Source organism: Neolamprologus brichardi, chromosome 20 (genome assembly GCF_056152115.1).
Source record: "Neolamprologus brichardi isolate AB-2024 chromosome 20, ASM5615211v1, whole genome shotgun sequence".
NCBI lineage: Eukaryota > Metazoa > Chordata > Actinopteri > Cichliformes > Cichlidae > Neolamprologus > Neolamprologus brichardi.
In genome coordinates this window covers 10,731,823-10,754,474 of record NC_142123.1, presented here as the reverse complement: position 1 = coordinate 10,754,474, position 22,652 = coordinate 10,731,823, and the positions used below count along the sequence as shown (strand labels likewise).

The following is a 22,652-nucleotide window of genomic DNA, read 5'->3' as shown; positions in this document are numbered from 1 at the left end:
TGTCATCCACATACCTGAACGAATGACTTGGTGGTGTTCCAGGGTAGGATAACAGAGCCCTCTTTCCCACTTCTTCCATGTACAAGTTAGCCAAAATGGGTGAAACTGGGGAAGCCACGGCACACCCCTGTTTCTGCCTGTAGCATTGACCTTTGTATGTGAAATATGTGAAATGAAGACACAGTTCTAAGAGTAAAACACACTTGGTAGGTGCTGAGAGAGGTCCTGTTACCCCTCGTGAGCTACCTCCACTTCAGTGACTCAAACGCTGGTGAAGAGAAATGTTACATCATACGAGACCATTGTTTCACTTGCCTCCATAATGATGTTCTTGATGTGGTATTTAGAGCTGCCTACCAATGGGTTGAGGATCAAAAGTCAATCAAAAGGATCAAAAGCCAGAAACTTTGAGATGTTATAGGTGACCGAGTTGATCATACAGACAATTGGTCTTAAAGGTACACATTGTTTATATATCTTTGGTGAACCATACTTGATGTAGCTTCCCCTGGTTATAGCCTGTGTTATAAGGGCTGGTCAATAACATTGTCTTGTTCTAACTGCTACAGACAATCTATCACCCTCTTCCTGTAACCACTTCCTGGATCATAAGTATTTTTATCACTGAGCAGTGACAGAATTTTCTCATGATAGTCTTTCTGATTTAGCAAATCCGTGCACCTGCCCTAGCTTCCCGGAAAGATGAAAAAGCTGTTGTTTTTACTAAGCAATGTGAGTGCCTTCCTCTCCTCCATGCAGATGTTGGATGCTCAGCTGTTCATTAAAAGCTGGTTCTGTGCCTTCTGGGGGACTTTTAAAAAAATAAAATAAAAAATAGTATGTTTATTGAGTTTTATATTACAGAACAAGCAAAGAATAGTAGTACAGTTAACATAAGATTTATATTAAACATCATAGTCCCCAAAATAAACAAATATAGATTTAAAATAAATAAATAAATAAAATAAAACAAAACCAATGCACAGCATGGGTAAAACAAACAAAGCAAGAAGAGAAACAACTAAAAACAAACAAACAAAAAAACTCAGCACCAAGTATCATTTTCTAAATTAATTCACTTCATAATGTCTCAGAAACTCAGCTAAAGGTAACCCTATTTCTTCAAAATCTACGCCCTTTCCTCTGATAATATAAGCATGTCGTTCCAATACAATATATGATGCCATCTCCTTTACCCACATATGACTTGAGGGTACATCCATTTTCTTCCATTACAAAGGTATTAACCGCCTGGCTTGCAGGAGTCCAAAGTCAATTAATTTTAGCTGTCTGGAGCTAAAATCACAGTTCTTTGGATATATACCCAACACACACATTTTTGCTTCAACAGGTATATTTACTCCAACAATCTTTGATAGAGTTTGTGTGATTGATTTCCAGTTTTTACTACAGCTATCTGGAATGACAGGCGACCAGCGATTCAGTTTGACTTGGGTTATGTAACTTCTTATCAACCACTTATATTGGAGGAGTTTCATGGTTGTATTTTTGTCTTTGGGCTTTTAAACATGCAGTGTCTCAGTCAGCCTCCGGTATCTCCTCTTGGATGTCAGCCCTCCATGCATCTCCTTTAACAAACCCGGAGTGCTACTTAAAAAAGGTCAAGAAAGCTGGCATAGAAGAGTTCAGACTGAAGTGAAGAATAAAGATGCTCATACCAAGCGAATTGGGATTGTACAAATTACATTTTTGCTGTCAACGCTGTATTTACATTGACGTTTGCATTGTACTTGTGTCAATAAACTGCTCCACCTATTTCACATTTTACTAGCAAAACCAAAGCATGCCTCGCCTACTCCCATGCCTTTACTTCCTTAAAAAATAGTAATGCATCACGCAGAGGTTTTAGTTATAGTTAATCGGAGCATAGTGAAACAAAATAAGTACATTCACAAATAGTATCTGCCCCCCCCCCCCCCCCCAAAAAAACAACAACAACAACAACAACAACAACAAAGAAACAAAAACATTGTGTTATTAACTGAATGAACTGAGGGCTGCATCGGGTCCGATAGACTGTACCAAACAGTAGAGGGCGTCAACCTACGGATCTTGCTTCCCGTTAGCCCGTAAAGCTGCAATAACCAAGCCTTGACATTGCAAAGATGGAGGCTGTTATAGTTTAGACCAGGATATACAGAAAGCACAAACTGCGAGTTTCAGAGCTCTGTTATGACATCATTTCCAGCTGGTCAAGGTAAATGGAAAAAAGTAGCTGAGCTATCCGCTTAGTAAACATTAGCGTCCTTGCAAAGTTGGATAGTTAGCTAGCACAAATGACAGCCAGCTAATCTAGCTAATGTCAACGAATAGGCTAGCGTAGTGAGCATTAGCTGAGCTAGCTAGCAAGCAACATCGGATCTACTGCAGTGTAGTTTGGGATAATCGATAAGTTATCGCAAGCGGTTTTTATTACCGTTAGTTTCTTGACTTGTTCATAGAGACAACGAAGTCGTTAATTTCATATAATGTCATCTACAATATGAGGAAGATGTTTTGATGTCAATGCTAGCCATCGTTAGCAATCTGCTCGTTTTCAGAACCGTTTCCTGGTTATTCCTCGGCTTGTTATTACCGAGCCGAAGTGTAGGGCACAAATGTTTCGTTCCTGTTGTTAGTTTAAGGCTTCAGTACAAAACAAAACCCGCATCCAACCTTTGCAATGCTGGCCGTAATACTTTTTGTTTTCTCTTACCGGAGAGAACGTAACATTAGCCAAAACATGACATATCTAGGCTGTTTGGATCTTTTTTCCTGTCACGCCACATATCAAGAAGTACGACAACAGACTCCTTATAAGGTTTTGCTGTAGTCTTTTTTTTTTTTTTTTTTTAAAGAACTAACCCGCAGTTAGTCCACACTCATTTTACTTTCACTAATACGTGTTTTGTTGTAGCTAACAAAACATTTAATTACAAATTCCAAAATGTGTGAACTACGCATTTTCATTGGTTGGTCAACTTGTTTGACAAACCAGTCAAACAAGTTAAAGCTGAAAAACTGCTGTGGTGGTCAAGACCTAAACAGTGAAAGAGGTGTGACCATTTCTCTGTTTGCAATGTAACAGCAGTTCACAAGTAGCACGACTGTATCCACGCTGGTATTATAGTTTGGACAAGTAGCCGATTGGTAGTGTGCCTAACTTTCCGTATTAAGCTTCCCTCTGGATTTGTGTGTCTGCAGGTGGAGGCAGGAGGTGTGAGTAGAGTACAGTAGACATCAGCAGCATGTACTCCGAGTGGCGCTCGTTGCAGTTGGTGGTGCAGAGTGACCAGGGCCACCTAAGTGTTTTGCACACCTATCCCCCAAGTGTGGGCACAGAGGTGGCAAATGCTGTGGTCAAACCTCTGGGCACAGCTGTAAGCCCAGTTGCCACAGAGAACATCCTCAAAACAGACAAAGAGGTAAGAGAAGGGTCAACTACGAGCATGTCATTTTAATGCTTTGGTAGTCTGCCAGCCTACATCTCTATCACCATGACATTTTAACTCCAGTTACCAGAGCTAAGTAAACACATGAGTACTTTTAGTGGTATCAGTGTGCTGTTGTTTTTTTGCTGATGATTATTTACGTAGAAAAATAGAAATTAGAACATACTGTGGTCCATATATTTTTGTATGTGTGGCTCTTTAGGAGAGTGTGGGAAAAACTGGTCTAAGATTATCCACTTAAATATGTAGCACCAACTACATTCATAGGTGATGAAAAGTGTAGCACATGATAATAAAGTAATTATGGGGTTTGGGTCACCATATTTAAAATAAAGGTTCTAAATACATTTTTATATCATTATCAGAATCTGGACTCCCTCTTTTTGTTTTCTTCATGTTCCACTATCATTCTGTTGCTGATGTTGCTGCACAGTGCTCAGTAAGGGTGCCAGGACTATCTGTTTTGTAGCTACTCTTGCATATGCAGGCCTGACTGATAGAAGAAACCATCTAAGTAACACTCTATCTGTTGCTTCTATTAAATGGTTGATGTTTTTGAACACATCAAGTGCACATGAAATGAGAAGAAAGTACTCTGCAAATAATAGTTTTTATATGACAAAACAACAAAGCACACACAATTAATCCTGTAATGTACAGTATTCGTGACACCTTAAGCTTTTGTGTAGGCTCTAGACACAACTTGACACGGGCCAATTTAAACAGTTAGCTATAAATGTAAACCAGATACAGCTCTGATCTCTTTCTTTGCATGATCCCCATAAACACTGGAACGTCTGCTGACACACACCACTGTGAGAAAGTTAATGGCAGAGCTCACAGTAAAGCAGCTGCTTCAATTAATGATGTGACAGCGTGTGTCAGGAAGTGATGCAAGTAGAGCTGCCTTGGGTTAAAAATACATCAGCATTACTCAGGTGCACCATGCATCTGAAGTGCTGCTGTTGCTTTGAATGCCGCTTCTTGCTGAGGGTAGAGCATGGATAGGAATACTTAGCCATACTGACCTCTGCAGGATTCTTACACAAAACCATTGTGGGAAATTATGCAAAATATCACTGGAAACTGACTGAATACTTGCTAAGTATGCAGGTTTATGTTGGGTGGGGGCGGGGGCATATTTTGATTGTATTTGTAGGATACAAGGAGCTTTCTAAACGTAAAAACTGTTGCCATTCTTCCTCATTTCATTAGGATTGGGTGATGTAGCTTCTCTGCAAATATAAGATAATTACTTATAATAAAATATCTAACAATGGTTTGGTTCCCAGGTGAAATGGACTATGGAGGTGCTCTGTTATGGCCTGACCCTCCCCTTAGAGGGGGACACTGTCAAGCTGTGTGTGGACGTGTACACAGACTGGATGATGGCCCTGGTGTCGCCTAGGGACTCGATGCCTCAGCCTGTGGTGAAGGAGCCCAACATGTATGTCCAGACTATTCTAAAGCATCTCTACAACGTCTTTGTACCAAGGTATGTCTAAAAACTTTATTTCCCATTAGCTTGAATTTAAGGATGAATGCCTTTTCACTAAAATCTTGGACTGCTTATATTGCTTTCATGTTCCCTCATTTCAAACAAGCTGTTTCTCCCTCCAGGCCTGAGCAGCATAGTCTGAACCACATCAGGCTTTGCCAGCAGGTTCTGACTGCAGTCCAGAAGCTGGCACGAGAGTCCGTTTCCATGGTGAGAGAGACCTGGGAGGTGCTGCTGCTCTTCCTTCTTCGCATCAATGACACCTTGCTCGCACCGCCCACAGTTGGAGGTAAACAACCCTTGCTCTCCTAAACTTTTCCTTCGTTATCTACTTGGTTATTATTTGTGATGATTAGTTATAATACCCCCCTATTTTTCCCTTTTTCAGTGGGGGTAGCTGAGAAGCTGGCAGAGAAACTGATGGCAGTGTTGTTTGAGGTGTGGCTGCTGGCGTGTGCCCGCTGCTTTCCTACGCCGCCATATTGGAAGACAGCAAGGGAGATGCTGGCCAATTGGAGACATCATCCTCCTGTTGTAGAGCAGTGGAGCAGAGTAGCCTGTGCTTTGACCTCCAGGTTAGATTGGATTCAGTTCAACCTTTTGTGTTTTCAGTGGTAAAAGATTTTGTTAGAATTATGATATCTATATGTAGTTAGGTCCACAGGTTGTTGGACAGTGACAGTTTTTGGAGAGACTGCCTTCTTCAATGGAGAAGGCAGTCTCTTCATCTCAGACCAATAGAGCATGCTTTGCAGTTACTGAAGGCAAAGAAATTCACAAACAAGCAGCAACTGAAAGTGGCTGCATTAAAAGCCCAGTAGAACATCTCAAGGGATGAAATGTGGTTTGGTTTTTCGAGGTCTCTGTTAATGTAGTCTGTGTATTCCTGTCTCATTTCTTCGTTTCAGACTTCTGCGGTTTACTCATGGACCATCCTTCCCACCTTTTAAAGTTCCCGATGAGGATGCCAATTTGATTCCTTTAGAGATGGACAATGATTGCGTGGCCCAGACGTGGTACCGCTTTCTACACATGCTCAGGTGCTTATTGCCTCAACTGTATAAAAATGCCTTTGCTTGAAAAAGACATGTTCTTTCCTCTTTCTAAACGACATACATGGTGTTTGTTTGTTTGTTTTATTTAAGGGGAAGTTGAAGTTGCCTATCTGCTCTAGTTCAAGTCTATTTAACTGCATCCAAACTTTCATGTCTGGCTTTTTTTAATGTTATTTCATTTGTCGTTCCCTCCTTTATTTCCTTTTACTTCCTTCGTCTACCCAACCTTATGTCACATTTATTCAAGAAAGATTTAGCAACATTTGGCTTAATCCATTATTACGTTTACTTTCCTTTTTGTTTCCAGCAACCCAGTGGACCTGAGCAACCCCGCAGTAGTAAGCACCACTCCAAAGTTTCAGGAACAGTTTCTCAATTCGAGCGGCATACCCCATGAAGTGGTGTTGCATCCATGTTTGAAACAACTACCCCAGATCTTCTTCAGGGCCATGAGGGGTGTCAGCTGCTTGGTGGATGCCTTCTTGGGTAAGAGGAATCCTGAGTTAAGATGAAAAGCTCAGTTGAGTGATATTTAAGACATTCAAAATGAAGCAGAGGATATACTTAAGGGATGAATGATAAAGCAACTTCAGCTTGGAGACCATTTTTGCAGTCCATTATTTAATGGATTATGTTTAAGAAATATGCTGTTCCTGCTTTTGTGGCAGCTACCTGCTTTAGGAATTTATCCCCACATGTTATTGTTGCCAGAAATTATTTGAGAAACTGCTGCAAAAGAAAGCGTTACTTTGACAGAAGTGTAAGCAGCTGGTTTTTATTGTGATCTGTTTGGCAAAAAGTTTAAGTTGCTCTAAATTCAATTTCATCCTGTAATCGTAATCTGTAGAATCTTGTCTTTAACAAACAGTAAAGCCAAACACTTCTGATGGGTTTTATAGCGTAGATGGAAATTTGTGTTATTTGTGATTTATAGAGAGAAAAAGATTTAAAATGTATTTTTTTTTGCCAGTGTTGTTCTCTTACTACCTCTGAGTAATCTCAAGATGGAGGATGTCAGTCAGTAATACCTGTTTAAAGATTTCAATAGAAACATACCCGTGTGTATTTTTCTCTTTACACTGTAGGTGTCTCTGTTGAAAAGAAAGCTGTACGGGAGAGGGTGTTCACTTTTTGTCCAGTGCCGCTCTCTCATGGTACAGACATCAGCTGATACGATATAATGTTTTGCTCTGGGCATGTTAGTGGATTGGTCCATTCACTGTTGGTGATGATACTCAGACTCACAAGTGATATATGTCAGATATTCAGACTAAACTACAAGATCATCAGGGGGGACTCCTGCAGGCATGAAAATGGAAAATCAAAATGGAAATCAGTGATTGGTGATTTGTATCTAACTATTGTCTTGCATGTCTGTGAATCAATGCTGTCTATGATCAACTCACATACATGAAATAATACTGTAAATGGAAAACGGCTTCAAAATGATTATATTTACCCAAAACATGGTCTGTTCCCTGGGGGGGAAAACAATGGTTGCCGATTTATTTATTTTATTTTTTTTGCTGCCAGGCTAATCAGATGACACCGCCTCACCCCCAGATTTCTGAGGAAAATTGGACTATTATACCCCGACTCATTTTACTTTTCTGTCACCAGGCATATCACGTCCCAGGGCTGACAGTGCCCCGCCCACTCCAGTCAACAGAATTAGCATGTCGCCGCCGCCCTCAATCACCAACACCACGCCTCCTCATAGCCGCAAGCAGCGCCACACGGTGGTCACCAAAACTACAAGCAAGAGCTCAGCTGTAAGTTCTGTAACTGCTACAGAGATGCAGAACAATAAGTGTAACTGTTAGATGTTTAGATCTTAGCTTTCTGTTGGTCTGCAGACAGAAAAGAATTAAATACTTGAACTTGGCACATTATTCTTTCCATGCTGAAGCTGCAGTATCTATCTATCTTTGTAGGCAGTATTTCAGTACACTTGTTCAAATCTTGTGATCTTTTACTTGAACTAGTCAAGCTGTTTTCAGCCTATTGAGATATCTTCTTCTATTCCCACCGCACCCTGTAGGGCAGTGGTGGTCAGCCAAACAAAACATCGCAGCAGCAACAGCAGCAGCAGCAGCAGCAGACTTCGTCCTCCCCGACCCTTCTTTCCAGCCCCAACCAGAGCAGTTGGGAGTCTCGGCCCCTGCCAGCCCCAGCACGACCGAAGGTCAACAGCATCCTCAACCTGTTTGGCCAGTGGCTTTTCGACGCTGCTCTCGTCCACTGTAAGCTCCACAGCGGCCTCAGCCGAGACCCCAGCATGACGGGTAAGAAGCGAAGCGACGTCTCACGCTGTTTAAAATTATGCATGGGCAAGTCGGTGTTCATAAGTATGTGTTCATATGGAGTTCTGTGTTTTTTGGTCTTTATTATTATTTTTTTTTATTTAATTTTTTGAAAAATTTGTACTCTGTTGTTGGGATATCTTTTTGTTTTTTTCACCATTTTCTCTGAAACTCTGTTGGGCCTTTCTGTGTGTGGAGGGCTTGGTTAGAAGTGGCCTCGTATGAGATTTCTAGCTGACTCTAATCCATTTGCATCGACCAACAATTTAGACCTGGCTCAAACTACATATAGGCTTTAACCCTATCCTAAGGAATTCATACAGTCATTTAATTGGTACAATCATTACTGGCAGCGGCGCTAAGAGTTAATGACAGCACATACACTTTTTAGCGTTTGCAATTGGCCCTCTTTGGTTCTTCTCACATTTCTCTTTTTGGTGTAGTGTCCTGCACGTGTCTATCATGTCTGATTAATGTAAGAAATTTGTAATGGTCAGAAGTCATGAGCAAAAAAGAAAAACCACACAATTCATGCCTGATATGAATTGATCCCAAAATATTGGATCTGCTTTGATTTTTTTTTCTCTCTCCACTATTTCTGTTATCTTGCAGCCTCTTTTATCCAAATTCTCCTTTCTTATAAATCTTGTAAGTAGGAATGGCAGCTTTTTTTCCCCCTCACTTGATTTGCGTTTCTTGACAAAATCTTCTTGCTTTTGAGTTGAGTTCCTCATGGTCATGGTCATCGTCATCATCACCATCGTTTTCTGTTCCAACTCCTCGCCATATATAAAAGTTCACCAGCATTCTTTCAGCGTTTCTCCAGAGGTTGATGGAATGGGTTTCACCAAACTGACCACTTGTCTCGACATTAACGTTGCCAGTTTGTGACAGTACCACCCCATTTAAGTTGCCATTTTCTTTTTCCTTTGAGTCACGCTAATCCGTACTATTGTGTTTCAGACTCCCCTCGAGTTTAGCATTGTTTCTTGTATTTTCTTTTTGATGTTGTCAGTTCACTTCAGTTTTGAATTATATATTTTTTTATTGGTTTAGTGCCTCAATGCATGAAGTGAATGTGACAGTCATATGATTGCAGCATTGAGGGATGCTGACACAGGGATTTTGCTTTATGTTCCTGCAGCAGTGACACGTTTTTAGTACGAGCACACTACAACTTATTCATGCTTTGTGCCGGTGATAGGCAGAACTTCTATGGCAAACTCTTTGTGTCAGAGTTCCCTTTATTGAATGCTTTTATTAAAGGATGTGAGTGTGTGTTTGCAGTTAATAAAGCCCTTCCTTTCTCTTGTTGTGATAGTGAGTTAATATCTGCTTTTTGTTGCTTTTATGTTTTTGAATTTTTACTGTTAACTTTTCGTTCTAGTGTGCATATAGTATATTTTTGTCTGCTTTTGCCTGTTTTGTCATACATGCATGAAAACTGAGGACTGCAATGCAATTCAGGGTTCTTTCATTCTTTTTTTTCACACTTTGTACAGCGATAGCCACTCAAGTGTCCTTGGAGCTGAGGAGGAAGGGTTCCCAAATGTCCACTGACTCCATGGTGAACAACCCAATGTTTGATGCCAATGAGTTCCCAGAGAGCTATGAAGCAGGACGGGCTGAGGCCTGTGGGACTCTGTGTCGCATCTTCTGTAGCAAAAAAACTGGAGAGGAGATTCTACCAGTTTACCTGTCGAGGTATATACTTTTCTTTTGCCAAATTTATCTGGTTTTGTTGCCATCTTCTTAACAGTAGGAAAGAAAATGATATGGTTTTCTTATTTTCTTTTCTGCAGGTTCTACATGGTCCTGATTCAGGGTCTGCAGATTTCTGATTTCATCTGTAGACCAGTTTTGGCTTCTATCATTCTCAACTCTTCCTCTCTCTTCTGTACTGACCTAAAGGGCATCAATGTGGTGGTGCCCTACTTCATAGCTGCGCTGGAGACCATTGTGCCAGACAGGTTAGACTGGTAGTTTACTTTCATTTGAGACCATTATTTGTTTTTACTCAGTCATGTAAATGTGTTATGTTAGAAATCAATTATATTACTTAAAGCATGTCTCCATTATTTTTGTTAGGGAACTGTCCAAATTTAAGATGTATGTAAATCCTACTGATCTGAGGAGAGCCTCCATCAACATCCTGCTTGCTATGCTCCCACTGCCACATCACTTTGGCAACATCAAATCAGAGGTAATGACTTTGGCGATGTTTATCTTTAAGCTGATAGTAACAGTCTTGCTTACTGCTGTGATGCCACTGATTTCCTGTGTATTGTACACACATCGGTGGCTCTTTCTTCAAATATTAAACTCTTTAAAACCTGTTGATGATTACATAACCGTAAAACAAGCCCTTTTCTTGTTGTAGAGTTTAAAGTTAATCAAGGTTGCTAACCACACTGACTCTGTGTTCTTTAGGTTCTGTTGGAGGGAAAATTCAACGAGGAAGATGGCTGGCCTCATGACCAGCCTGTGTCTTTCCTTTCACTGAGGCTGCGTCTTGTCAATGTCCTCATAGGAGCTCTGCAGACAGAGACTGACCCCACCAACACACAGCTCATACTGGGTATTTGCTGATAGCTTCATATATTTGATTGCAGTTATTTTAACTCTGTATATTGTTTGTACTTTATGATTGTGTAAAATTGTTTTTTTTTTTTTTTGTTTAATTATTATTTTTTATCCCTTTTTTCAGGTGCAATGCTAAATATTGTTCAAGACTCAGCTTTATTAGAGTCCATAGGCGCCCAGACTGAAACAGTAAGCTTTCTGCTAATTAGTTAATGTTTACGGTGCTACAAGCTGGACTGGGCATTAAGATTTCTGTGTTTTTCGGTGGCAGGGGAGCATAGATGGCAGCCACTCAACCCTGAGGACTCAGGGTCACAGCCGTACCAACAGTGGCATCAGCTTCAACAGTGGAGGCAGCACGGAGGCCACCAGCCCAGACTCTGAACGCCCTGCACAGGCGCTTCTCCGTGACTATGGTAGGACATGCCGCTCCTGAACATACACTAATATTTTTGTGCTTAATGAATTAACACAATAATACTTTATTTGGTCAGATAGCAGGTTTGCTGTAAGATTATTTTTAATGATCCCTGGCTGATTTCTCATTAGCTTCCAGCTCCTGTTGACTCGTTTGTGTTTTTTTTTTATAGCTAACGTGGTTAAAGTGGTATGCAGAGTTAAGAAGCGTTGGGTAAAATATCTTTGTAGGTGATGTAAAGTGTTTGCTGTGATGTTGTTTAAGAAGAATTTGGGATTGGGGTGGGTGGAGTTTCTGCTTTGATTTGCATTTGTTTTCTCTTAATGATTGGTTGCAACAATGTTGCCTAATAAGATGGATTTCAAATGTAGTATTTACTGTGCAGGGCTGAGTGATGTTTTGTTTTCATTTGATTGTTTTCTTTTTTGCACAAATTTATGTCTGTTTTCAGTGAACAGTGCTTCACATAGGCAGTCGTTTTCCAGCAGGAAACTGGGGGAAGGGATTGCTTGGTTCCTGTGAGACACATCTGTAGGACTATAGCATTGTGTTGTGAGGCTTAGTACAGGAAAAGCAATGCTTTAGAGTGAGTCATCTGTTGTTATAAATGCTGCAGCCATTTCAGTGTTATTTGGGTTTTCTAGTCATTTTCTGTTCTGGTCCGCTCATTTAATTTCTTAACATTATCTCTTAAAAAAAACACTTGACGGTGCAGATTTCTTTGTAACAGAGGTTGTAGTAAAAAACGGAAGTAAAGAAGATTGTTGTTGTGTCACATACCTCACACAAGGTTGTGTTGCTTCCACTTGTAAAATTTCTTTTTTGGGACAAAGGTGTCCAGATAGTGGACTTTACATTGTTGTTGAAAATCAGTCTTAGGACTCTTTGTTTTCAAAGTTTTTAGCCCCTGTAAATAGTAGCTCAAACTAGGAAAGTCTTTTGTCAGATGAACTGGAATTTTCCTTCCACTTACATATATTTAATGTAATTGGGTGATAAATGTTAAGTAATTTTTAAAAATTTCAGTGTTCCTCTGTTTTTAAAAAAAGTCTCCTAATTATTTGTTAAAATAAAATTTGAAAATGCTATTTTGATGTAAAAATGCTAACATCACTCAGTTCTGTTCCTCAGCAGCTTGTTTACTGCTGTCTCTTCTTTACTCTGCCTGTATTTTGCTCAGGATTGTGTGCTTTGCTGTATTCTTTCACCTCTAATGCATGTTGTATGTTAATATAAAGCAATATCTGCTAACATCTGAGCATTCAGAAATGTCTTTCTGTGTGACTTTCTAGCTTTGATAATCCTGCATTGCTCTATTCTTTGCAGTGTTTGGTATTTTGGGGTGTTATATGATCTAGCTCTTCCAGATACTGCGGCAGGCCTGCTGGTGCGCAGCATCCACCTGGTCACTCAGAGGCTCAACTCCCAGTGGAGGCAAGACATGAGCATTTCACTCGCTGCCCTGGAACTGCTGGCTGGACTGGCCAAGGTAACTTGAACACCATAGAAGCTCAGTGTAAGAATGTGCAGTCATTACTAGCTGGACTAGCTAAGATAAAACTGCGGTGTTCCAGTACACCAATGTTACTCAGGTCTCAACAGCTTTAGTTACTGTAGTCTTTAAAAAAAAAAAAAAAAAAAAAAAAAAAACTTAAAAAAAATCAATTTAAAAAAAAAAAAAAGAAGAGTTTTTGAAAGAGCTCTATTCCAGGAACACCCTTAATAAAATGTCTGGGCCTATTATGGGGGCAAGCGAAACCAGCTGCGTGTAGGGCGTGCTAACTTATACCGATAGTTATTACACCCCATTACCAAATGACACAGTGCAGCTTCACAGAGGACTTGTGATACATTTGGGTGTTTTTTGCCACCTTCAGTCAGTTAATTTCCTAGCTCAGAATAAGGGAGTTGCCCTCACATTGTACCACAGATTACTGTAAAGAGAGTTTCTCTAACTTGTAATGACTGTGGAGTTTGTGTTTGCAATCACACTGCCAAAATGCATGAGCAATTAATATGTCAATATTCTACTTGATACAGAATTCCGAGTATAGAAAAGACAATATTCTTGTCTTTTGGCACAACCCAGTTTCATTGTTGCACTTTTTTGTTACACTGTTGTGTCTGCACTGTCTTGTGCTTGTATCATTCTGTTCTGTCTGGTGTTGCACTGTTTTTGCTTTGTTTTGTCTTTTTGTTTTTGCAACTTTTGCCATTTTTTGCACACTTGCACTTTATTTAGTCATGTGTTGAATACCTGTTATATGTAGCACCAGGGTCTTGGAGGAACATTGTCTCGCTTCACTGTGTAATGTACCACTGCACATGGTTGAAATTACAATAAAGCAACTTGACTTGACTGTTCCTTTACATACTTTTCTACTCATAATCAAATATGTTGTCATTTTGAAAAAAAAGGGCAACATTTTTAAACCAAGTTTTTTTCACAGTTGCATAAAACAAACCACTTTTAAAATGTATCTAATATAGAATTTTTTTTCCTGTGTCTTTGTGTATGTCTTAATCAGGTGAAGGTGGGGGTCGACTCTGCAGACCGTAAACGTGCTGTCAGCTCGATATGTGGTTACATTGTGTTCCAGTGTAGCCGTCCAGCTCCTCTTCAATCCAGAGACCTCCACTCCATGATTGTAGCTGCCTTCCAGTTTCTGTGTGTGTGGCTCACAGAACACCCTGACATGTTGGATGAGAAAGTAAGTCTAAAGACCTTTTTCCCCTCTCTCTTTCATGTATGTCGGTAGGTAAGAGAAAATCTATATATTGTTTTGTATTTTCTTTTGCTCCAGGACTGTTTGGTTGAGGTTTTGGAAATTGTGGAGTTGGGAATCTCAGGCAGTAAGTCCCGTCAGGAGCAAGAGGTTCGACATAAAGGGGAGAAGGAGCACAACCCGGCTTCCATGAGAGTGAAGGATGCTGCCGAGGCAACTTTGTCCTGGTGAGACTAAAGCCCCTTTTTTCATTAGTACCTACTCCGGTCAGCTTGCCATGCTTTTCAGGGTTTTCCATTTGGTCATAGTACCTGGTGCCAGGTACTTTATTTAGCACCTACTCCGCAAGGCTTCCAAGCAATCGTATCCAAAAATGTGACATCAACGGACTGCATGCCACCAGTCAGTGGCATCACTTGATGAGTCATGAGAGCGTCTCATTCAGGAAAATACAAACCAAGCAACGAGGGGAACGGCTACAAAAACACAACGCTGTGGTCCCCAAGTCTGACAAAAAAGCCACAGACCGAGCACCAGGTATATCGTTGCCTCAACGCCCAGCTTTGTTGTAGCATTCATGTCACATACTATTTATGCCACGGGACGCTCGGCTACATTGCTATAACCACAACCAAGCACATTAGGTGGTATTGGATTGTAATGGAATGGGAGTCCGGTCAAGATCAGACTAGGTACTAATGGAAAAAAGGCTTAAGCTCCATTGGCCGTTCAAACACTTTTCATTGTAAAATGGTTACGTTACCATTTCATCACCTGTATAAGTCTTGTGATGTGACCAGCAGTCTGCAGCAAACACCAGATTTCCTGCTGTGGGATCTCCTTATGTTTAAACTTAAACACTTGTATTGCACCTTGGCTTCTTGATAAGCTAGTAAAAGTATGTCTACTGTAAATTGTCCTTTGTTTGCTAGATAGGCTAGACAGATTGATATCACCTCCAGTGGCAGTCAATCACACAATAAATTTGTATATAACTTAAATTTAGCTACCTGTGACAAAGCACAGCCACAAAGTCAGCCACAGCCACAGACTGAGAATCTCAGCTGCACACAAAAACAGCTGCGCAATGACTAAACTCTTCCTGTTTATAAAGGTCTATCAGAACTGGGTCCAAAAATGGAGTTTACTGAACAGTTTATAACAAAGTGTAAATAAAATCGCACTATTTTGCCCCAGATACTCATCCAGCAAACCTCTCGGCTGTGAGGGGAAACTCCCCACTCAGCATAGCCGTGGGTTGCGACTTGGCCAGTCAGCCAGCGAAATTCACCCCCATAGTGATGCTGATGACTTTTCCGTCATTAGTCTTGGTGATAACACTAAAGTGGATTGTGACTGATTCTTATAAACCAAGTAGGGTTTTTCTTCAAAATCTTTTATGACTGTGCTAAAGTGTTGTTGCTTCTGTTGTTTATTTTTCTGCTTCCTCAGCATCGTAGCTGGCCCACTTTTTCTGCTGAACCTTCATACACATGACTGTTGGATAGTGAAATATGTTGCATTCATTGACCCAGTTTGCTTGTATTTATTTTCTTTCTTATATTTGTGTTTCCCTGGTGCTCCCTAGTATCATGCAGGTGTTGGGGGCCTTCCCGTCTCCCAGTGGGCCTGCGTCTACTTGCAGCCTGCTGAATGAAGATACTTTGATTCGCTATGCCAGACTCAGTGCCACAGGAGCCAGTAACTTCCGTTACTTTGTCTTGGAAAACTCTGTCATCCTTGCAATGCTGGAGCAACCTCTTGGCAATGAGCAAAGTCAGTAGCTTATTGTCTCGCTTTTGATATTTTTAGTTAATAAATTTGAATGCTGGGAGAAAACAAAGTGTCTGTTATGCTTTAAATATGGGTCTGTTTTTGTCCTCACAGACCCCAGTCCTTCTGTGACAGTTTTGATCCGGGGAACGGCTGGTCGACATGCTTGGACCATGCAGCTCTTCCATCAACCAAGAGGGGCCAGGGCTAATCAGAGGGTGAGATCGCACTCTAGATTAATACTAATTAAAGTTAACACATTTTAAGCTAACTTAGCTAAAACATATGCACCATTTTGTCAAACTTGTAGCACCACATCTGATAACACATCTCTGTTATATATCTGTTTTCTTCTCCCCTCCCGCAGCAGGTGTTTGTTCCTGAAGGCCGTCCAACACCCAACAATGATGTGGGGATTAAGTACAATGTGAAACAGAGGCCCTTCCCTGAGGAGGTGGATAAGATCCCTCTTGTCAAAGCTGATGTCAGTATCCCTGACCTGGATGACATTGTTAGTAAGGAGGTGAGAGATCAGCTTCCCGTCGAAGCTTCTATCCACATTATGTCTGATAACACAAAAATTAAGTTATTCTCTTACAGGTATCGGGTAAACCATGATTTGTTATATCTTAAAGAGTATTGTTTGTTATTGCACAAACATAGGTGTCTTGTATGGGCTGGGAGGAAGATTCGAGAGCTTCAGATTCACTGAACAGAATTTGCCCTCGTGTGAGTTGTTGAAAACAGGAGGGCTCATTGGGTGTTGTGTTAAATAGGTCAAATCATCTGGTTTAGTGGTGATCATTTTGTGTGGTTTCTCAATCCTTTGCAGTTTCTCTGTGAAACTACTGGTGCTTCTCTAACACTGTCTCAACAAACTTTTATAAGGGCTGGAGAATGCAATCCAGTACAACAGCCCTTTAATAAACTAAAGGGCTGTTGTACTGGATTGCATTTGATGGTAAGGGTGATCCATTATTAAATGTTTCCCATGGTTATAAAGTACAGATGACACTGTCATAACGTTTCCTCTCACCTTTGGGGGTCAGTATCTGTTTGGACTGTGAGGGTTCTGCTTCAATTCATGTTGAGCTCATGCAGTCGACGACTGTTCACGAGGCCCACCTACCCTGTTTTAAAGATGTCCCGTCCCCATCTTTTCAGCTGGAAGTTCAGCACGACAAGCTTCGTAATCTGATGACCAAGCAGATAGAGTATGAGAACGCCTTGGAGCGACACAGTGAGGAAATCTGGAAGTCCACTCCTTTTCCTGACCCACAGACAGACTGCAAACCCCCTCCACCCTCACAGGAGTTCCAGACAGCACGTCTCTTCCTCTCCCACTTTGGCTTCTTGTCTCTGGAGGCACTTAAGGTCAGTTACTTTTTAATGTCAGATTCCAAACTCTTTGATTGATCGGTATTAAATATACATGCTAATTGTTAGGTTTCCATTGTCTTTCTATTTAAAGCCTTTTTCACATAAACGATGGGTTGGTTCTTTTTGTTCTTTCTACTATTCCGTCAAAGTCGTGATGGAGATCTTAATATTTCTCATCTTGTAACATTTATGTATCACTTTAAATACGGCACAAGTTTGAGTGTATGTTATCGCATTAATGGATAGTATAGATCTTGAGTTGCTGAGATAATATGAAGACATGTTTGCAAGAATGTGCTAAACTGCTGTACATGAAAGAAAGATGGATGTCTAAAAGCTCTTTAATTTGAAAAAAGGTCATATTAAAAATCTGATCCTGACAAAAAATACTTAAATCTGTGAAATAAAATGTATTTGTTAGAATAATGTTTACATAACCCTTCATAGGAACCCAACAACAGTCGTCTACCTCCTCACCTGATTGCCCTGGAGTCATCCTTGCCAGGATTTTTTGATGACATCAGCTACCTGGACCTGCTTCCCTGCCGACCTTTTGACACAGTCTTTATTTTCTATGTGAAACCTGGACAGAAAAGCAGTCATGAGGTAAGGGAATACAGATTGATTGATTATTGTTTACCTTTACAATGTACTGATGTTAACTTAGTTACTTCTTCCAGTTACTTATTTATTTACACACATAAAGAGAAACAGGAAGAAGAAACTCTTTCATTATCTTGTTCTTTTTGGTGATCAGATCCTAAGGAATGTAGAGTCTTCGGCCAGCGTCCAGCCCCACTTCTTGGAGTTCCTGTTATCCTTGGGCTGGCCTGTGGACGTGGGACGCCACCCAGGCTGGACAGGACACTTGGACACCAGTTGGTCTGTGAATTACTGCTCTGATAGCAATGATGTACAAGCAGGTAAGACACTAAGACGGTCATCGCAATTGTTATTTATCTGTTTATATGTTATTAGTAACTCAATGAATCTTTATTTGTTTTTCCAGAGGAAGCGGGTACACCGGAGGACACTGGTGGTTCGGTGTTCAACGGAGAGAAGAAAGTTTTGTACTATGCTGATGCTCTGACAGAAATCGCCTTTGTGGTTCCTTCTCTAACAGAACACTCAGGTCAGTATTCACGATCTTCAATATGAATTCAAAGATATTGAAAGCCTCTGTGCTGGATTGGAGTTGCAATTTGCTCTCATTTGGCAGAGGAGTCTTCAGTGCACAGTGACTCCACGGTGGAGGCAGACACCAACTCAGAACTCATGCCCGGTATGCTCAAACAACCCAATCTCACACTGGAACTGTTCCCCAACCATTCTGAAAGCATGGAGTCCGCTAAAAAGGTAGATTTCGGCTTCTGTGAGTATATGTGGCCTGTAATGTTTGATGTAATGCTTGATCAAAATGAATTTACCTGTTTTATCTAGCTGAGTCCTTTAGTGAAGGCAAAGAGGTCATCGACTGGAAAATCCTTCCCCCAACTGGGGCCTGAAACAAAGGCGTTTGTGGTCTGGGTGGAGCGCTTTGATGATATTGGTAGGTATAAAGTCTCTATTTGGCCCACCACCCCTCCTCTCATACTGTAATTTAAGACTAGCCCACTTCATAGATTATAGTCAGCCAGCAGGTTTATCCTCACAAAATATTTCAGTATAAAATACTTTATCTCTGCACTGTTAGTGCTTCTGTAAGAAGGTGTTTGCCAAATTATCAATGTGCATGAAAGTCTTAATTTCTCTGTTTTTTTGTTTTTTTTTTTATTTAGAGAACTTCCCTTTGACCGACCTTTTAGCGGAAACCAGCACGGGCTTGGAAGCTAGCATGAGCAACAGCACTTCCTGCAGGTATTCACAGGTTTATGCTTAATGCACTTGCCTGCCGGTATAAAAAAACATGTGGTTTCTGAATTGGTTTTGGTCAGGTGCAAAAAGGAAGAACAAAAAAAAAAAAACAATGCTGCAAAACCCAATGTGCAAAACAGGAAGTGCTATGCAGCAGGCAGAAAAGAGGAACTGTGGCAGAGCAGTGACAGCAGTTGTCAAGTGCCTTGAAAGAAAAATGAATTAAAAGCCTTTTTGTAAACATTGCTCCTTTGTTCACCATCAGCAGAATTACACAGTTATTTAAATAGACAGAGTACATACATTTGAAATGTAGCTATCTTCTTATCCTATCTTTGCCTCCCTTTTCACTTTATTCGTAATGTTGCAGGTCGGGGTTACTAGAAAAAGACGTTCCTTTGATCTTCATCCACCCTCTGAAGACGGGACTCTTCAGGATCCGCTTGCATGGTGCTGTGGGTAAATTTGGCATGGTGATTCCTCTGGTGGATGGCATGGTGGTCAGCCGCAGAGCTCTTGGTAATTGCTCATTTATCTTCCACTTACTTAACTTGTCCATCCTTACCTTACCACACTTCAGCTTTTTTCATACATCACAAGGAATCATTTTCTCACTATTAATGCGCACGCATGAGTATTGCACAATGGATGTTTTTACTTGGAAATGCACAGGAAATAAACTCCCATTTAGAAAGTGTGTGGTGTTTCCCTCAGAAGTTCTGGTTTCTAATGTAAAAGTATTGCTCATCTGTGTTATCTAGTTGCATCACCAGGCTTTGAAAGAACCCATTTAAGGCATTTATTTAACTTTCCTGTGTTGATGAATAAGTTTAACTTTGGGGGGGAAATAAAAAAAAGTCTTACTCTGTTGAATGTGCTGGAACTCTTGGCCAGCAGATGGCACAGTTAAGTGTTTTGGTTTTATCTGTGGCTCTACACTTTCACACATAATAATCTAAATCCATGTAACTCACATTGGCTGTGTCGCGTGTGAGTACTGATGAGCTTCTGTTTGTGTGTCTGCCTCTCAGGGTTCCTCGTGCGCCAAACGGTCATCAACGTATGCCGACGGAAGCGCCTGGAGAGCGACTTGTACAACCCTCCTCACGTGAGGCGGAAGCAGAAAATAACCGAAATTGTGCAGCGTTACCGCAACAAACAACTGGAGCCCGAGTTTTACACCTCGCTCTTCCATGAGGTGGGGGAGGGAAAGCCTCACCTCTAACCCTCCCCCCTCTCCCCCGTGTCCTGTCCTAACACTGGCACACAAGCGCACACAACAATACACACATGCACGCACACACCCCCGTTACTCTGTACTCATAAACCACCTACAACTGTGCTTGTACACACACAGACACACACACATGCACACACAGAATCTTTATATTTATACTGTATAATTTTGTTATTTATATGAATACATATATCAACACTGTTTGCCTTTGACTCTTAGATCAAAGTGTCAAAAACCATGCCAAGGTGGGAAAAAACAAACGACATTTCTGTGTTGCGGCTACTCACTGAAGATCTGAACGGCTGAAGTTCAACAGTGAGCTTTGCTCCTCGTTTTTAGGTTCACGCTTTGTGGCAAAACAATTTCTGCTTGTCTTTAACCGCAATACAGTAGTTACACTGTTGGCCTTTCTGAACTTGTAAAAAGTTTGTCCGTTGAACCTTGTAATATGAATGAACTTCAAGAGGTTTGGTAATACAGAGTTGTGTCCAAAATCCAGATCTGCTCATCTGTTTTTGTTTCTAACAGATTTATGGTTGGATTATTATTTTTTTTTTTAGCCAAGGAGATAAACATCTTGTATCCACCTTAAAATGTCGTAAACACATATGTATATATAGCTTCAATGCAGGTAACTTAAAAGTTGACCCGTCATTGGATCTGACGACAGACTTCCTCGACGTTCACACACATACACACACATGCAGACACACACCCTGCTTTAGTCTTCCTAGTGTGAACGCACACTTGGCCACCGCAGCAGCTGACTAAGCACATGAGACGTTTATAGTTTTGTATCATTTTCTTCTGGCTTTCTTCTGTATGTAGACGTCATTTTTGACACTCGTGCTCTGTGCCAGGCCATCCCATTGCACAGCTGCCACTACATTTTGTGTGTGCATGTGTGAGTGAGAGTGTGTGTGTGTACACAGCCACGTTTGCTTGTCCAGCCAGTCACTTGACACTACAAGGAGTCCGAGACCCCTAAAAGCCCAACACGTTGCATTTAAGGTTGAATCCTGTTACTTTAAGATATACAGTTTCAAAAATGCCACGACATACGTCGATCGCGACATTAGATTTTGGTTTACTCTTAATGCTTGGAAACACAAGAGTTTACTGATAGTGAGAGCGGCTACAGAGCTCCTGGAGTTTGCGCTTGATGTTTTCAGGCCTAATTTGAAATCACCACATTTTTAAGGTTGCAAGTATCTCATTACAAAGCAGAACCAGAGCACAGTTTTTAAGTGTCTCGCTCCTCCAAACAAAATCTATGTGATAGATTCAGAGGCCAAAATACTTGATGTAGCTAACAGGATTATGTGACTTTATTTTGGCTGATCAAAGCTGTATTTTGTTTCTTTTTCTCCTTTTCTTTTCTTTGGAAATGTAAACCCAGGAAGAGATAATATTTAACATGTCAGTTATCTTCAGTTTGGATTGCAGAAATGTGCACTTTTGCCTTCACAAATGTTATAATAATTTTTTTTAAAAGAAAATACAATTTCACTCTTATTTTTCTCACTGTACTTTTGGTTTTAATTCAAGCCCTCTCACTGTCTGCCTGTAACAATGTGAATTTATTTATCACAGAGATAGAGCAGGGCAAACACCTCTAGTTTCTTTTGTTATATTGGAAAGTCTTAATGCACTGAGCACATTTTTATGTTCATTTTATGTTTATTTTCTATTCTCTTTGGTTACCTTACATGTCCTCTTTTGTACTTTTGTGCATTTTTGGAAGAAAAACCCTGCTGAAGGAAGAGTTTTATCTTGTGAAATATGAATGAAGAGGACGCGTTGTGGAGTTTTTAAACCTGTCGTGTCTAATTGTGACTCACTTTTTATGACAGTGCTGTATGCACATGCCTTTTTCGGAAGGAAAGTACATACAATGAAAGACAAAGAAACTACATACAATGAGTCACACGTTGTATCCTGTAAGTCCTCTGAAGTTTGAGCATATTTAAGGATTTGCCATGTACAGAAGCAGAGGATAATATGTAAATATGTGATAGATCAAGGCATTTACAAGTTGTTGCATTCCTCATCTGAGATGGCAGAAAAAGATATGTATGTATGCGTTTTTTTTGTGTGTGGGAGGAACGCAATGGGTATTGAATGTAACATGCATCAATTAAAACTATTATTGACATTTTAATTTCCTTCCATTCATAATATTTGACTTTTTCTTCACAGGTTGAAATCTTTTTCCTCTTAATATTTTTTTAGATTCTATTCAGTGAGTTTCGTTCTGAAAGCAGATGTGTTTAGAACCTGTCAGATGAATTAGAATATTAACTGTGAATATTTGCACCGCCTGCAGAGTGAACCTGCCCTCTGGCATGGACTGGGTCAGTCTGACTGCAAAGA

The 22,652-nt window shown here is 40.6% G+C and overlaps 1 protein-coding gene across 8 annotated transcripts; it reads left to right on the top strand.

Annotated features, from left to right (window-relative positions):
• The first annotated feature begins 2,078 nt into the window (after nt 1-2,078).
• ralgapb (Ral GTPase activating protein non-catalytic subunit beta) lies at nt 2,079-22,440 on the top strand. 8 transcript variants are annotated; one of them, XM_035905520.2, is made up of 33 exons: nt 2,079-2,218; nt 3,205-3,425; nt 4,745-4,947; nt 5,073-5,239; nt 5,339-5,525; nt 5,859-5,990; nt 6,313-6,491; nt 7,091-7,159; nt 7,626-7,777; nt 8,047-8,290; nt 8,921-8,956; nt 9,811-10,012; nt 10,111-10,278; nt 10,397-10,511; nt 10,739-10,886; nt 11,016-11,080; nt 11,163-11,307; nt 12,677-12,798; nt 13,838-14,020; nt 14,114-14,262; nt 15,624-15,811; nt 15,923-16,026; nt 16,176-16,331; nt 16,472-16,537; nt 16,973-17,182; nt 17,636-17,794; nt 17,946-18,111; nt 18,198-18,320; nt 18,408-18,544; nt 18,629-18,737; nt 18,967-19,045; nt 19,413-19,561; nt 20,074-22,440. In XM_035905520.2, the coding sequence occupies exons 2-33, from the start codon at nt 3,249-3,251 to the stop codon at nt 20,265-20,267; spliced, it is 4,683 nt and encodes a 1,560-aa protein (XP_035761413.1). In that variant the 5' UTR covers nt 2,079-2,218; nt 3,205-3,248; the 3' UTR covers nt 20,268-22,440. The 8 variants fall into 8 exon arrangements, with proteins under 8 accessions (XP_035761413.1, XP_087689440.1, XP_087689439.1 ...); XM_087833314.1 differs by lacking the exon at nt 16,472-16,537 and having other exon boundaries at nt 16,179-16,331; XM_087833313.1 differs by lacking the exon at nt 16,472-16,537.
• The last annotated feature ends 212 nt before the right edge of the window (nt 22,441-22,652 follow it).